This window comes from Mastigoproctus giganteus, chromosome 1 (assembly GCF_048544385.1).
Source record: "Mastigoproctus giganteus isolate SK-2022 chromosome 1, ASM4854438v1, whole genome shotgun sequence".
Classification (NCBI taxonomy): domain Eukaryota; kingdom Metazoa; phylum Arthropoda; class Arachnida; order Uropygi; family Thelyphonidae; genus Mastigoproctus; species Mastigoproctus giganteus.
The window spans coordinates 227,928,726-227,945,198 of NC_143575.1; the positions used below are offsets into that span (position 1 = coordinate 227,928,726).

General features: G+C 37.4%; 1 protein-coding gene across 1 annotated transcript in view; it reads right to left on the reverse strand.

The window, feature by feature from the left end:
- Positions 1–16,473, reverse strand: part of Rpt5 (26S proteasome regulatory subunit Rpt5) — a 169,769-nt gene that overhangs the window by 65,090 nt on the left and 88,206 nt on the right. Inside the window, exons 5-6 of the mRNA XM_090384616.1 lie at positions 7,074–7,136; positions 4,628–4,674 (exon numbers count right to left, since the gene is read on the reverse strand). Of these exons, the coding sequence (XP_090240742.1) occupies positions 4,628–4,674; positions 7,074–7,136 (110 nt within the window). The remainder of the gene's footprint in view (positions 1–4,627; positions 4,675–7,073; positions 7,137–16,473) is intronic.

Genomic DNA, 16,473 nt, shown 5'->3' on the forward strand with positions numbered 1-16,473 from the left:
TAAATTTGAATCAAAAGTTTTAGAAAAACAATAATTTCAAATCAATAAATAAGAAAATCCAATTAGCGGCTTTGAAAACTTCTCACTCCCACTAGTCTCGTCAGCAGATGCACTGCAAGATCATCTAGACAGGACTGCAGCAATAATTCAGACACAGCATGGGTTTGTTAAGGGAAAGTCTTGTCTGACAAATTTGATTGGATATTATGATGTGGTTACAAAGGAACTGGATGCAGTAAATAATTTTGACATCATATACTTGGATTTCAGGAAAGCTTTTGACTGTTGCGGATGGAAGACTACTGTACAAATTGGAGCAGAATGGTATTAAGGGTAAGTTGCTACAATGGATAAATGGATGGTTGAGTGGGAGAAGACAAAGCGGTAATCAATGGGCACTGCTCTTCATGGACTAATGCTATTAGTGGCATCCCACAGGGTTCGGTGTTGGGTCCACTGTTGTTTTGTATATTTATCAATGATATTGATGAAGGTATATCATCAATATCAGGCTTAGTATCAAAGTTTGCAGATGATACAAAGGTTGGCAGGGTTGTTAATGACAGTAATGGCAGTGTGCTACTGCAACAGGATTTAAAAAATTTGGGAAGATGGGCTGAGAAGTAGAAACTGAAGTTTAACATTGAGAAATGCAAAGTACTGCATGTGGGTAGAAGTACTACCCACATGCAGTACTACAGTTAGGGTGGAAGAAAATGAAAAAGACGTGGGAGTAATTGTGCAGTCAGATATGAAGTTTTCTGAACAATGCAGATAGGCTGCAAGAGCAGGTCATGGGGTTTTGTCAATGAAATACAGGAATTTCGCTAGCAGGGAAAAGGAGGTGATTGTCCCTCTGTATAAGGCAATGGTCAGGAGTACTGCGTACAGGTCTTGAGGCCTCATTTTAGGAAGGACGTAGATTTACTTGAGCACGTACAGAGAATGGCAACAAGATTGGTGAGGGGAATGAAGTGATCCTCTTACCAAGAGAGGCTTAAGTTCTGCATATTACAGCGGCTGGAGACTAGGCACCTGCGAGGTGATCTGATTGAGGTGTATAAGGCCTTGAATGGGTTGAGCACACTGAATCCTGATGGGATTCTTTCACTTGTTCAGATTATGAACCTAAGGGGGCATAAATTCAAATTGAGGAAAGACAGATGTAGAATAGATGTGCGGAAATTTGTCTTTAGCCAGCGGGTGGTTAATTGCTGGAACAAACTTCCATCTGTCATTGTGGAAGTTGATAGGTTAAATAAATTATGGAGGAACTGGGAAAACATTTAGAAGGAATGGTTGATGGTTGTGTGAATTCCTTTTTTTTTTTTTTTTGGCTGATGCTGCATAAGCTCATACGCTTGCTTTCTTGCATCACATGCCACTATTACTACTACTGCTATAGTGAATAATTCAGACAACTGAGATGAGTAGTGGTTGAATCAAGCAATAACTGCTGTCGGAAAAAGTACATGGGATTTGGCAGACTGTAAGTGGAAATGGACATCATTGAGATTAGAACTGAGACCATGTATATTTGTGAAATAAACGAGGAATTGTTTGGGAGGTTTGGGTCTTTTTGCAAATAAGTTTAGTCTATTAGTTTGATGATTCATGGTAAATTCAGTAGTAAGAAAAGGTGTGTATGGTGGGGGGGGGACATGCTGTATGAAGTAATGAAATTCATTTTTTAGATATGCCGTACACATGGTAAGAATATACCAAGTCCTTGACATAACGTGTCCTTGACAATGCTCCCGTATACACACTACTCGGACTTCCTCCAATCACTATCTGGCAGAGATTATAAAGGCAATCAAGAAGGCCCTCCCAGAGAGGTTTGGTCTGGTGTGCTAACTAGCAGCCGGCCTGTGAACACTGTTTTAGAGCTGTTCCCTCAAAATGTAAGAAAATTGGATCTTGTCATGATGTCCATCATAATCTCAAAAGACATCAATCATACTGCATGATGGAAGAGGTGGGAGAGAATTTACCGGAGCTTTTCTCTGAAGACCAAACATGGGTTTTGCCACTTCTCAAGTCTCCAACAAACAAAGTGGTTATATTGCACCAGTTGATGAGAGACATCTACCACCTAGTATTGCCATGTAAAACAGAGGGGACGGCATTCCTCCATGCAGTGTGGTAGCCACACCACAATCCCTGCTTACGTTGGTTCGCACCGGGGTGGTCACCCACAATGTGGCAGGCACTGCATTTCAGGACACTTGCACATGGAAATTATACCCAGAGTTACTAATAGTCTCACCATCGCAAAGTGCAAGCGGAGAATTTGGCTGTCGCAGATCAACCAGACTTTGTCGAAATTAGGTCCACTTAACTTGAGTGTTACCTGAATTTCAGGTCCATCAGTGTTTTAGATTCCCACGTAGCAAGCATATCTTGGCACATCTGAGAGAATGTCTGCGATATCCTCAGGGACCAATATTATACTTGATAAGGTGCGATTTTGCTACCTGACACAATCTATCTTATTTTTCTGAAAAGTGCTTTGCATTTAAAAAAAAAAAAAAAAAAAAAGGAGTAACTTATTTTTATGATTTTATTTTAATTTGATTGTTAGGGCATCATTGTACTCATGTAGCAGAATTGCACTTTACCAAGCAAGATGCGGTTCTGCTCTTGAGTATCAAGATATAACCCTAATAGTTACATTAATTGTGATATAATTCTAACACTCGGAGACATAATCCCATTTATCTCTGTAGAAAAGGTACGCATTTTTAAATTAAAATTTTTTCATTTTAAGAAGACAAATAATTACATTTAATAATTATTCATTAGAAAAAGGCATATTGTGCAAAGCATTGCTAAACTTCAAGCAGAATTTAAAAAGGCCAAAAATCTCTTTTTTATTTCTAAAAAGTGTTTTTTAGGAAAAAAAAAAAAAAAAAAAAAAAAAAGAGATTTGTGAAGCTGTCAAGCCCCACGCCACCTTGTTTATAACAATTGTGGGTTCCACCATTGCAGGTTAACTAGGCACTTCCCTTTTCATAAATCTATTATTCTCTGAAATGTTGGAGCTGAAGGACACGATGACTAATGGAGGAAAGAAGCAACTTGCTGAAAAAAAAAAAAAAAAATTTTTTTTTTACACTACACTGTTGTATGCACAATTTAATTAGTTTAATAAATTACTTTAAAAACCATATAAAGCTGCTATGCTTTAATAATATAATAGGGATACAGCCTTTACATTTTTATCCTAGATAGCACAAGGAACTCTGCTTTTTGTTATTTTTTAGACACAGAAGGAGGAATAGTCCTTTGAAATATATCTTTTTTAATTTGATCGTCAATTTTTTTAATTTAATTAAATTTGGTACATACAGCACAGCATATTTTTTCAGCAAATCTGTGGTTAATTTTATATTAAAATATCAGGTTACCGAAAGGGTCAGAATGGCAGGTTTAGGCCCCAGTGGCTACAAATGATTTTGGCATCACCTGAATCGCTTATCATGTCATTACTATTAACCAATGATCTAAATTTCCTGTTGGTCCTGCATCAATCACTGTGGCCAGTTCATCCCTGGGTGCTGATTTGAAATAACTCCATCCCTTATGGATTTTGTCAGGAAAAAAAAGTTCAACGTAACGGAGGTAAATATAAAGGCAATTTCATTCCGTTTAATTTGGTAGTTTTTCATAAGAGTTGATACGCAACTTTTTTATGCAATTCATACTCTTTATATAATTCTCATAAATTTTGTTTTTGTGCATGAAATTTTGAGAAAGAATAGCAAGAATTACCACAATAAATATGATACTTTTTCACTCAGGATAGTCTAGTCTTATGCTGGTATCAAAAAATGAAAATTCACAAAAATAATCGAGTCAGATCTTGATTATGCAAGGTACATGGGATTTGATGCTACTTTGGTTAACAGAAATTCTAGATAACAGAAACTTAACTTTTTGCCTGTTTTATTGTTTGGGATTTGTTTTTACTGTACAGTATTTATTACATACAATAATTATAATAACAAATACATATAGTATGTACAAAATGTACAGTACATTCAATTAATAATAAGTAATTTCACTATTTATTATGGAATTCAATAAAATTGCTTAAAAACAAAGTTTTAAATGCACTGATTAATATATATATATATTTTTTTAAATGAAATGCAAAGCATTCCAGTTATTATATTTCTCAAAAATTATTTGGAAAATGTTAAGATGGTCACTGTTGATTAAAAGCTTCAGGCAATGAATTTCAAAACCTGGTGTATTTTCAAAACCTGTGTTTCCAACTGACTATACATTATTACAAAAAAAAAAAAAAAAGAAAAAAAAAATAGTCTTGTTTTTGTTGCCAAAAATACTACAGTACTAGTTAATATTTTGCAATCTGGTTACTGATTAAAAGTGAGGATTCATCATCTCACAACAACCTGCCACATAAACAATTCTTCTAAGTTTGGTGTCACTATTTCAACAGTTCATACTATACCTACCCCCCTTTTTTTTTGGTTTGCCAGATAAATTAGAGAAACCTTGGTTAGCTGGATTCCTACTATACCTATTGTGGTATGCTACTACAACTATTTTATTTATTCTACACTTTTTTTTAAAAACTGAAACAAAATTATGCACTTACTCTTGTGGCAGAGTTTCCAAAATGAGATAAGAGTCTTTATTAACTCCCTAGAGAGAAATATTACCCAGATTAGCAACATCATGACAGTTTTAACACATAACAAATGCTTTTTTTTTCTACTTCATAAGTTAAAAAAAAAAAAAAAAAAAGTATCATGCAGATTACTTCCTAAAGCCATAAATTTCTTGCACTAGTTAAGGAGAAACCACTCCTTTATATTCATCTTTATTAATTAACATGTATGGTGGTCTGAAAGTATTGCTATGAATTTGGTTGGACTGAGATTAAATGAAAATAAAAATATAGTTATGACATTTTAAAAAAAACACATACCTACATCCCCTTAGAAATGATTTCATGAGTTGTATGCTTCATCCACAAAATACATACAAGTAGGAAAAGCCCTGGTTACAGATTCCTGAGGTAGCACACTCCTCCAATGTTAACCAAACTCAATGTATGCAACATCTACTTCAAACTATTTCAAACTATATGTCATAAACTTGAAAAGTGAGGAGCCTTTTACTCAATTTACACTGTTGCATTATTACTGAAAGAAATTGCTATTTAGTTATTTTTTGTTAAACATAACACTTTGCTGGCTGAAATTACTTTTGAAGTCTTTTATAAATGGAAATGATTCTATGTGGTGAATCTGGATTAATTTTGAAGTGAGCTCTTACCATGCATATACAAACTACTTTATACTCACATCCACAATACCAGGTGTAAGTTTATAATGATCAATTAGCTCTGGCTGAAGGCAAATTTCCATACACCTACCCTGGAACTGTCTTCTTCCGATTTACAATTATGTCCCCATATGCATGTTGACTGAGAAAGAGTAAGGAAGCCATCAGCAATTAGGTTCATCAGCTCATTTAACCTTTCTGCAGAACATACAGAGATCTATGTTTTCCATATTCAAAACATAATACACAGATTATGTTTTGAATATTGCTTCAATACATCTATCAATGTATGAACTGTATTTAAATTGTTAGAGCATTGTTAGAGCATATGCGTCTACCTCTTATCTGTGTTTCCAACTAATTGTAGAGAGTTTATAATAGATAGTAACACAAAAATAGGTTTGAAAACTGGAGATATTGCATTTTGACCTCGGTTGTCCAATTTATGCTTACAAAAGTCAAAACTCAATCAAGTAATACATAAATAGATGTGTAGGATATTACTGCATTAAAAAAAAAGTAACAATGGATTTTATTTACAATTTTTTATGATTGAATAATAAAAGGTCAAAATTAAAACATTAATATTTTCAAAATTCCACATATACACAAAAGTCAAGATGCAATCTAACCATTGCCTCATACAACAGAATAATAACCTCTTTGCCCCTGCTGGGAAAATTCCCATATATCATTGACAGAACCTCATGTGCTTTCCAATAAGTCTTGACATACTGCTCAGAGAACTTCATGACTGACTATACAATTACACCAGAGTCTTTTCCATTCTCCATTACCTTGCATTTAAACCTCAACTGCCATTTTTTCAGCCCCATCTGCCTGATTTATCCAGGTCTTGTTGAAGTAGTATATACAATCTGATTACTGTCATTAACCACCCTGTCCACTTTTATATCATCAGCAAACTCAGACATTAAATCAATATCATCAACAAGAATTAAAAACAGTAAGAGGCAACCCCAACACTGAACCCCCTGGAATATAAAAATGATAAATTTGGTAACATAAAAGGAATGTTCTGGTGTATTCCAATTCTGATATATTAACCCAATTCATTAAAAATAATGCACTTCCCTTATGCTAGCCTTCACTGACTAATTCTGCTGCTGAAGGCTAGTATAGTAATATTTTTATAAAAAAAATTCTCTCTCTGGGAGCAGAGTGGGGTTGTTATAAGTGAATTGCCATGCCGAAGCTAAATGGCTGCTTACACATTTGTGAATGTTTGAAACCATTAAAAAACAAATGCCAAGAAAGGCTTAAAAAAAAAAAAAAAAAAACATCAAGAAAGTAACACATTGATAGAATACAAAACACCTTAAGAGAATCTGGGTTCTAGTTGAAAATAAATTCTTTTATGTCATGTTGACATGACTAAACATCATTTAACACTTTTCAAAAAGAGATTAAAAAAAAAAAAAAAAAAAAAAAAAGCAACCAGATGCATTCAGACTGCTTCTTTTAAAGATCATTTAACACTTTTTACAAGGATAAAGTAACAGTCATATGCATTCTGTCTAACTGTTTTAAGCAATTTAATTTTGAAATAAATTTAGGTCAATCTAGAATTAAAAGAAAGAATTCTTCAAGCAATAAAATTCTAAATAGTGACAGAATTAATATAACTAACTACTAATTTACTTATTAATTTAGTTTCAATACATGCAAGGTTTTTATGTCTAAACTAATTGAACCTCTAATCAAATTTAAAGATATATTTGAAAATTACTTACAACAAGATCTCCAGGTCTAAGCTTTTCTGCATCCACCAGGCCTATTACAGGCAGAAAATATGTCTGAAAATATATTTAACTGCTTTAAATATATATTAATATAACTAAAATACAGGGTGTTTCAACACTGTACAGAATGATAGGAACACATTCTTTAATTAAAAATAAGAAAAAAAAAATTCTTATAAATGAATGTCTCAAAAGGTTTTATTTCTTAGATATATGTTAATTATAAATTACAAAAACATGTAAAACAGCAAAATATTATGGTAAATTTATGTCATAAAAATATGACTGCGTAAAATAGGCTTTAAACAATATAAAACAAATACTAACTGAGAATAATTGTTCTATTACACGAATCATACTATTTCTCAGTTGTAACCAGTGCAGGAGGGTGCAAACTATCAGAGTTAATGCATCTGTTACTTGAGTTTAAAGTTCCACAACAATTGTTCATTGTTTACAAATCCATTTACTTTTGCTGAGTTAACTGATATGATTTTATGACGAGATTCTTAACAATTCTGCCATGGCTGGTGTTTACTGATATGACAAAAAAATTTTCATCTCGAGTACTAAATCATAAAACATTTGCTCCTGTGGTGAGACAACTTAGTGAAAGACAGGTACACTGAATCCTTTATCCATTTAACAGAATGCCTATAACAAAGACTGTTACTGCATGTTATGAATAAATGCTGTAACTTTTGTCAGTGGCTCACTTTGTAATGTATACATGATCCTCAACTTTTCTGCGATGATCTGGTTACAAATGAACTATGTCTTACAAGAAATGAATTCTCAACACTCATAACTTGTCCTTACTTCAGGAATGGCAATGGTATATATTTAGATTTGCTGCAGAACAATTTCTGGGAACTACTAGTAAAAATAAATATACCTAAAATTTTGCAGAGGTTAAAGTTTACACATGAGTGAACCAGTCCACTTTTCCAGTGATGTTTCTGAATGTTTTTTAAACACAGAGTACAATAAACAATGGATCAGTCAGAATGGTCCTGTATAATGGTCATCACAATCATGCAAATTCGCACACTTACATTACTTTGTATGGGGGGGGGGATCACACATGAATTGATGGTTTATGCTATATGTATTATCATTATCATTTCAAGACAAACTGAGATATTGCATTTTTGGAAGCAGCTGAAAACATTAAGAATAGTCTTGAAATGATAATGCATAACAGGAAATCACAGATTCATTGGGATGAATGGCACACTAAACACATTGAAGGTCACTTTGAATAGCTGCATTTATTTGTTTATTTAAACAAAAGAGGTTTATTTGTTTCATTTTATAATTTATGATTAATCTTTAATATCCTGTGAATAAAGGCTCTTGAGAAGTATGTTTTTTCTGCAGAACAACCTCACTATTATTTTTAACTCTACAATATGCTCCTACATTTTTTTGGTGAAATTTTGAATCACCCTGTATATTTAAAAAATGCTAAACCAATTAAAAACACTTTTATAATTAAGTTTAGAAGTAAACTATACATATATTTTAGCTGCATGTGCATAACATATTTTAGCCAGAGTTAAAAGATAACTGAATGATCATTCAATTGTTATATACAGTCGAACTTGATTATAAAGAGCATCAAGGGACAGACAAAATTTCCTTGTTATAACCGTCACTCGCTATATTGGTGATATCGGAGAGGGAGAAACCCCTAGGGCCGCTAGACAATGAAAACTTTATATCAGTGATGAGTTAAATCTACCTCCTATTTTTTAAAATTCTCAATAACATGATAAAAAGATATTCAAAAAACAAAAGAAATATTAGAGAGAAAAAAAAATAAGTATATAACTGCATATTATTTGTATTAATATGTTTGAAAAAAAAAAAAAAAAAAAAAAAAAAAACAATTCACTTAATACTAAACTCAATTTATTTCTCTGTATTTAAAAACAATACTATTTAATACACACGATTTCAATTAGTCTTTATTTATGAATCTTAAAATTAATGTTTGTTTTAAAGATTTCACTTTTGATATTTCTTAAGTTTCCCCTTAAAACACTGAATGCATTAAGTCATTACTTTCCTCAGTTCCTTCAAATAAATTGACTAATGTGTCCATTGCACCTTGAGCTTGTGAGATTGTCAGCACTGATTTTGATTCACTTTCACTTGTCATCATAGTCTTTATCATTGTCGAGCATAGCATCCACAATATCACTCTTTGTAGGAAGACCACTAGTTAATAAGTTGTTGTCAACTCATACAAATTCATCGATGTTATCTGTATTAAAACCTACAACGTTGTTACGTATCAACCATTCAGATAATGGTTCACTGTTTTCTTCATTCCCATCATTTTCATGTACGATTGAAATTTCATTTGAATTTAATTTCGATTTCTTGAAGAAATCCAATACGGTTGTCAAAGTAACATTATTCCACACATCATTCAATAAATTTATAGCATCCAATATCGATATAGACTCTAAGTTTCTGTTCACTTTGACCGATCAGATGTAGAACTAGAACTCTTTTATAAAATCGTTTCAAACTCTTGATTACACATATGTCCATTGGTTGTAAAACTGATGTCGCATTGGGAGGCAGAAACACCAGCTTAATGGTGGACAAATTTTGAATCTGGGGATGTGCAGGACTAACAAAATATTTTTCTTCTTTTTGAATAGCTCCTTATTCCAATCATTTATGTATTGCAGAAAAATATCCGAAGTCATCCAAGCTTTCTTGTTTGGAGTGTAATCCACAGGAAGTTTCCTTATTATTTTGAAACAACAAGGTTTTAACGATTTTATATCTTTGCTGCATAATTACACAGTAAGGATTTTCTCCTAAGATGCAAAGGGGGATTCATTTGCCTCAATATACAGGCTGTAGACTGGAGATGTTCTGAAGGCTCCCACAGCTATCCTAAGGGCACTGTACTGTATGATGTTCAGACGTAATAGCAAACTTTTCCTAGCGGTGCCATAGACAGGTGATCCATAATCTAAACGTGATCTTATTAAAGCTCTATAGAGATGAAGGAGGGAGCTTCTGTCAGCACCCCAGGACATAGCAGAGGTATATGATGCAAGAAAGCAAGCTTATGCAGCATCAGACAAAAAAAAAAAAAAAAAAAAAAAAAACATCCATTTCACCCCTCCATTTGTTCCATATACCTGTCCAGTTCAGCCTTAAATTTATTTAGGCTATCAACTTCCACAACAAAAGATGAAAATCTGTTCCAGCAATCAACTACCTGCTGGCTAAAGGCAAAATTCCACAGGATGTTCAGTTTTTTCAGGCATGTGTCCGAAGGTAAGCTATATGGGAAGCAAAACTGAGTTTATTATTTAAATATAATCCCAATAGACGAAAATTGTTAGTGACAGGAATCAGGCTGTTTTTTAAAAATATTTCTGGATCCGGGTGAAGTTTGAATTTTTTACAAAAATGAATTGCACCAGATTTCTTTTCTGATAGGGAATAGTCATTCCACAATACCCACGATTCTATTTTAGCGATGGAAATCTGAAGTTGTCTTTCAATGTTGTTGATGGTTTGCGACTGACAAGAAATAATGAGGTCAACAGCAAACATGTACAATTCTATTGTATTCAGTACATCCCGTGTCATGTTTGTAATTCTTATTGCAAATAATGTTGGACTAAGATTGGTTTGGTTTGGTTTTATTGGCGCATTAGCTACTAAGGCTATAATGCGCCAAGACCAGGTCATTTATAAAACATTTTAAACTTTCAGTGACCTAATTAGTTAGGTCACTATGTCAAAAGGTATAACAAATATATAAAAGAAAAATGTAAAAATTTTATATACGAGTAAAAATATTTATTGATTTTAAAAAGCTAAAAACAGCAGACACATTGTCATTGTCAGATAAAATCTGACTGAGTATATATGGCTCAGTCAGATGGGTAAAAGCGGTAAAATGGATATTGCTAAAATCTGGACATTCAATTAAAATGTGTCTAATTGATAAAATTGTGCCACAGGACTCACACATAGGAGGGTCATCAGCCCTCAGCAAAAAAGAATGAGTCAAATGACTATGTCCTATGCAGGTCCGGGCAAGAACAACTTCCTCCTTACGATTCCTGCGCAGACTAGATTGCCACGGTTCAATTACAGGCTTTATACGATATAGTTTATTCCCAGTCTGTCCATTCCACAAATCCTGCCATTGGGAATGTATCTTCTGCTGTATTGTTTGCCTGTAGTCTGTATAGGGGACTGACAGGCAGCGATTATTATTGGGGATTGCTGATTTGGCTGCGGTGTGAGCCAAATCATTTCTCCTAATCCCAATGTGGCTGGGAATCCAGCAGAAGCGGATATCATATTCATGTCCATGGAGGAAGTGAATCTTCTGCTGGATACTAGACAGAACTGGATGAGGATTATATCTCACAGATATTAAAGCCTGTAACATGCTGAGCGAGTCGGAATATAAAATGAACCGTTGGTATTGGCATTCACTAATGCGATCCAAGGCTAACTCTATAGCGTGCAGCTCTGCAGTAAATATGCTGCATTCAGAGGGAATCTGCTCTGATGTAGTAGTGTCTGTAAAGACAGCAACAGATCCCACATATGATTCCGACTTCGAACCGTCTGTGTAGACTGGCGCGAAGTCAGAATATTCAGTTCGGTGTGCTGAATGAAGCTGTAGGTAGACAGATGATGGAGTGTCCGACTTTCCCCAATTTCTAAGGGACAAGTCACATGCTGGGACATGAGCATGCCAGGGTGGAAAGGTTGCTTTGGTGTTTGGGCAACCTTGTCTATCTTGATATTGAGTTCTTTGACTAGCTCTTGGAGACGAATACCAAAAGGACGATTGGCAGACTTACGAGTATTGTATAAATTTTCCCATCGTGGCTCAAAAACGAATGGTCACGTAGGATGGTCTGGCAGGGATATAAGTTTTAAAGCATACTTTAAAGACAACTGCTTACGTCGAAGCGATAACGGTGGTTGGTTTGCTTCGACGTATAAGCTCTGGACAGGAGATGTGCGATATGCTCCAGTAGGGCCTGATGATGGACAGGGTCCAGCCATCGCAGGACACTGTCTCTAGCTGAGGAATATACCTGGGACCCATAGTCTAGTTTGGATCGCACAAGTGCATGGTAAAGCCTAAGAAGGATACATCGGTCTGCTCCCCAAGATGTAGAGGAAAGCGAGCGGAGAATATTAAGTCCACGTGTGCAATTTGTGCGGAGTTGACGGATATGATCCAAAAAGGTCAGTTTTTTATCGAATGAGTCCCAAGAATTTTATGTTCGCTGCTACTGGAATAGCATATTGTCCGAGCCTTAATTCGGGTTCAGGATGAAGATTACGCTTACGACAAAAGTGCACGCAAACGGTCTTCTCCGGCGAGAACCTGAAGCCATTAGCAACTGCTCAGAAATTCAGATTATCAATGGCTTTCTGCAGTTGTCTTTCAACAACCCTCATGTTGCACGACTGACAAAAAATGCTAAAGTCGCAACATAGAGGGCACTGTTTACAGTTGGAAAAAGTTGTTCTGTGATTGAATTTATTTTGATGGCGAAAAGCGTGACACTTAATACTGATCCTTGTGGTACTCCCTCCTCTTGACTGAAGGAAGGAGAGAGTGAGGATCCCACGCGAACTTGGAAAGATCGATTGGCTAGAAAGTTTTTAATAAAAATTGGGAGTTGCCCCCTAAGACCAAGGCTATGGAGATCTTTTAAGATGCCAAATTTCCAAGTTGTGTCATACGCTTTCTCCATGTCAAAGAACACCGACACCAAGTGTTCGCGTTTTAGGAAAGCATCCCGGATGGATGCTTCCAATCTAATAAGATGGTCCAAAGTGGACCGGTTCCTTCGGAAGCCGCACTGGATGCTGGAGAGAAGGTCATTTGATTCTAAATACCATATTAAACGAGAATTAACCATTCTCTCCAGGATTTTGCACAGACAGCTAGTCAGAGCAATAGGACGATAGTTGGTGGTGACTTTTGGATCCTTTCCTGGCTTAGGAAAGGCAAGAACGATTGACTTTCGCCAGGAGTCCGGAAACTGCCCTTCAATAAAGATTCTGTTATACAGAAGGAGCAGACAATCCATAGATTTTAGTGAAAGATGTTTAATCATTTCATAATGGATGCCATCTGGTCCAACAGCACTTGCTTTGGAAAGAGTGAGGGCTCTTTTCAGTTCCTCTATAGTGAACGCCCCGTTGTAGGGACAGAGGCCCTTGGACTTAAAATTAAGTGCTTGTTTTTCCAGTTTATGTTTCAGGACCAGGAACTTTGGGGAGTACGAGGATGTTGCGGAGATGTTAGAGAATGTTTTCCCAAGAGTATTGGCTATTGCAGTTGGATCTGCAATAGTGCATCCATTATAATCTAGGATTGAAGAAGGGTGGGATGTATATTTCCCCTTCATTTTCCGGATTTTATCCCAGACTACCTTAGAGTTGGTAGACTGGTTAATAGATGATGTAAAACGGATCCACGATTCCTTTTGACTCTGACGACGGATGTAGCGTGCTTTGGCTCGTGCACATTTGAAGGCTATGAGGTTGTTCGTGGTAGGATATCGGCGAAATATCCCCCACGCTTTGTTTTGAGCCTTTTTTGCTGTTGTGCATTGTAAATTCCACCAAGGTTTGGGAAATGGTGGAAACCGGGCAGATGTTTTTGGGACAGCATTAGAAGCTGCTTGGACAATGATTTCTGTGATGTACTTTACTGCGTCATTGATAGGCTCCCGACTGACTGTGCTAAGATCAAAATTTGCCTGATGTTGGAAGGCAGTCCAGTCAGCCTGATCATTTTTCCACCCTGGTAACCTGAAGGGAAGACATGGACTCCCACCGTGTAACGAGGTTATCACAGGGAAGTGATCACTTCCGTATGGATTCTCCTCCACTTCCCAAGTGAGTGGAGTAGAGAAGGGGAGCAGATAGAGAAATCTTCCACATGCCTACCCTATGGGTAGGCATGTGGAAGAAGGTGTTTGTTCCAGTATTTAGAAGGGAAAGGTCATTGTCATTGAGCATACACTCTATGACTCGTCCCCTTCCGTTGATGTTAGCACTACCCCAGAGGTGTGTTGTGTCCATTCATATCCCCGAGAAGTAAGTAAGGGGGAGGCAACTGTGTTACAAGATCATCAAGGTCTTCCTGGGGGATGTCAGTCCCAGGTGGCAAATAAAGAGAGCAAACAGTTAATATAAATCCCACTAAAAGGCGAATTGCAACAGCTTCCATGCTAGTTGTAATTAGCAAGGGCTGAACTGGGGTCTGATTGCCGACAAGGGTAGCCACTCCTCCATGAGCAGAGCCATCCGCAATTCTATCCTTTCGAAAAATTGTGATGATGTTGTGCATGGTGGGATCGTCATTTGCCTTTAGATATGTCTCCTGCAAGCAAAAGCAAACTGGCTCGTGCTTTTGCAGGAGGGCCTTGATGTCATCAATATTTCGCCGGAATCCACGACAATTCCATTGTAGGAATTTAGCCATTATTTTGGCTTGGTGGGTCCATCAGGCGGCTTCCGAGGTGCTGAGGACTTACTTTTATCAGTCTTGGGTTTATCTTTTTTGGGGAAGAATGGACGCTGTCCCGTGTCCATTTCTTCCTCCGCAAAGAGTTCCAAGACTGAATCTTCGGGAACCTCCTTCTGCTCGACATCCATGTTTTCTTGGGTTCTAGGGGGGACTTCCCCCTTCTTATTCTTTTCTTTCATAATTTCCTTTGTTGCTTGTGGAGCATTAGGAGGTACTGATATAGGAGTGGCAGCTGATTGGTTCTTCTGTGCAGGTTTTTGAGAACTTAAAAGATAACGCGTGATGGGAGTGAAAGACTCCTTTGGAGGAATGGTCATGTCCATCTGAGTTCCGACGGAACATCTCCCTGCTCCCTTCTGGGCGTAGGTAGGTTTGTTGATATTCAGGGGTTTTACCGATTTCCTTGCCTCCTGGTATGATATATTTAGCTCTGCCTTCGGCCGTTGAATTTCTTTTTCTTCTTTCCACCTCTGGCATGCTCGTGAGTGGGCCGGGTGTTCGCCTTCACAGTTAATACAGGTGGGTTTTGCAGCTGAACATGCTGTTGTTTCGTGATCCTTTGCACCGCATCGAGCGCATGCAAGGACTCCACGGCAGGCCATTTGAGAGTGTCCATACTTCTGGCATTTAAAACACCGCAAAGGGTTCGGAACATATGGACACACTGAACAATTGATGTATCCAGCTTTAATCTCATCAGGAGGTTTAGGAGAGTTAAAAGTCAGGATAACGCTCCTGGCTCGTGGAAGTTTTCCTTCCCTTCGCGCAGTAATTCTTTTGACAGCAATAATTCCCTGTGGTTTTAATTCGGAGCAGATTTCCTCCTCGGTTACGTCGAGAAGGTCCCACTCCAAAATGACACCTCTCGATGAATTGAGTGTTCTGTGTGGTGTCACTGTTATAGGGATTTCTCCAATTGATGTTGTTCGGAGTAGATGCTCAGATTGCCTGTCATTTTTAGTTTCAATTAAAAGGTCTCCAGAACGAAGCCTCTTAACTGATTTGGGTGAACCTGCTAACCCGTCTAACCCTTTTTGAATAAAAAAGGGTGACATTTTACCAATCGGTGTTTCATTGGTAGAATGCATAATTAAGAACCTTGGGACAGGCCCTGATGGTAATTCCGTTCGCTGCCTCTTTTTAGCAATAATGCTATCTGAATCTTTGTCATTGGTTTCGGATAGGGACCGGGTTGGGGCCCCTGAAGAAATAGGTTTATCAGGATTCATAGAAATTTTATTTGGTTCGGTGCCCGGGCTCCCCACCCACCACGGAGCCCAAAGGGACGCCCACTACCCGGCATGCAACAAATGCGCTCGGGAGTGGAATGCCAGGGCTACCCAGACACCATACCCGCACCGCCGCCAGCCTGAATCCTGTCCCTCGGACCGTGAGGGTGGGGGCGTGGCATTGACACGGTTGACCCTAGCAGGCGAGCCTACTGGCCGATTGATCCTAGCCGGGCCTTCCAGGACCTCCCGTCTTGTCGAAGCAGGGGCCAAAGTGGTGTATTGAAGCTGGGCCCCTCAACCACCAGGATCCCCCTTTCCGAATTTCCACGGGTTGCAGCGCACGGCAAACACGCCGGATTCCATTGATGTAAGCCTGGAACCTGGGCTGTGGGCATTGGATCCGAGTGATGCTAGTCTGGAGGTCCAGCAGCGTCACTGGGAGGTCCCCTCACCACGTACAGGTGCCCACGTCGAGGGGTTGGACTAAGAATGGACCCCTACGGTACACCCTCCACTTGTTCAAATGATTTGGATAAATTGCTCATGTATTTAATCTGAAATGTTCTGTGGCACAGGAAGTTTTGTATAAAGTGGGGTAAATAAT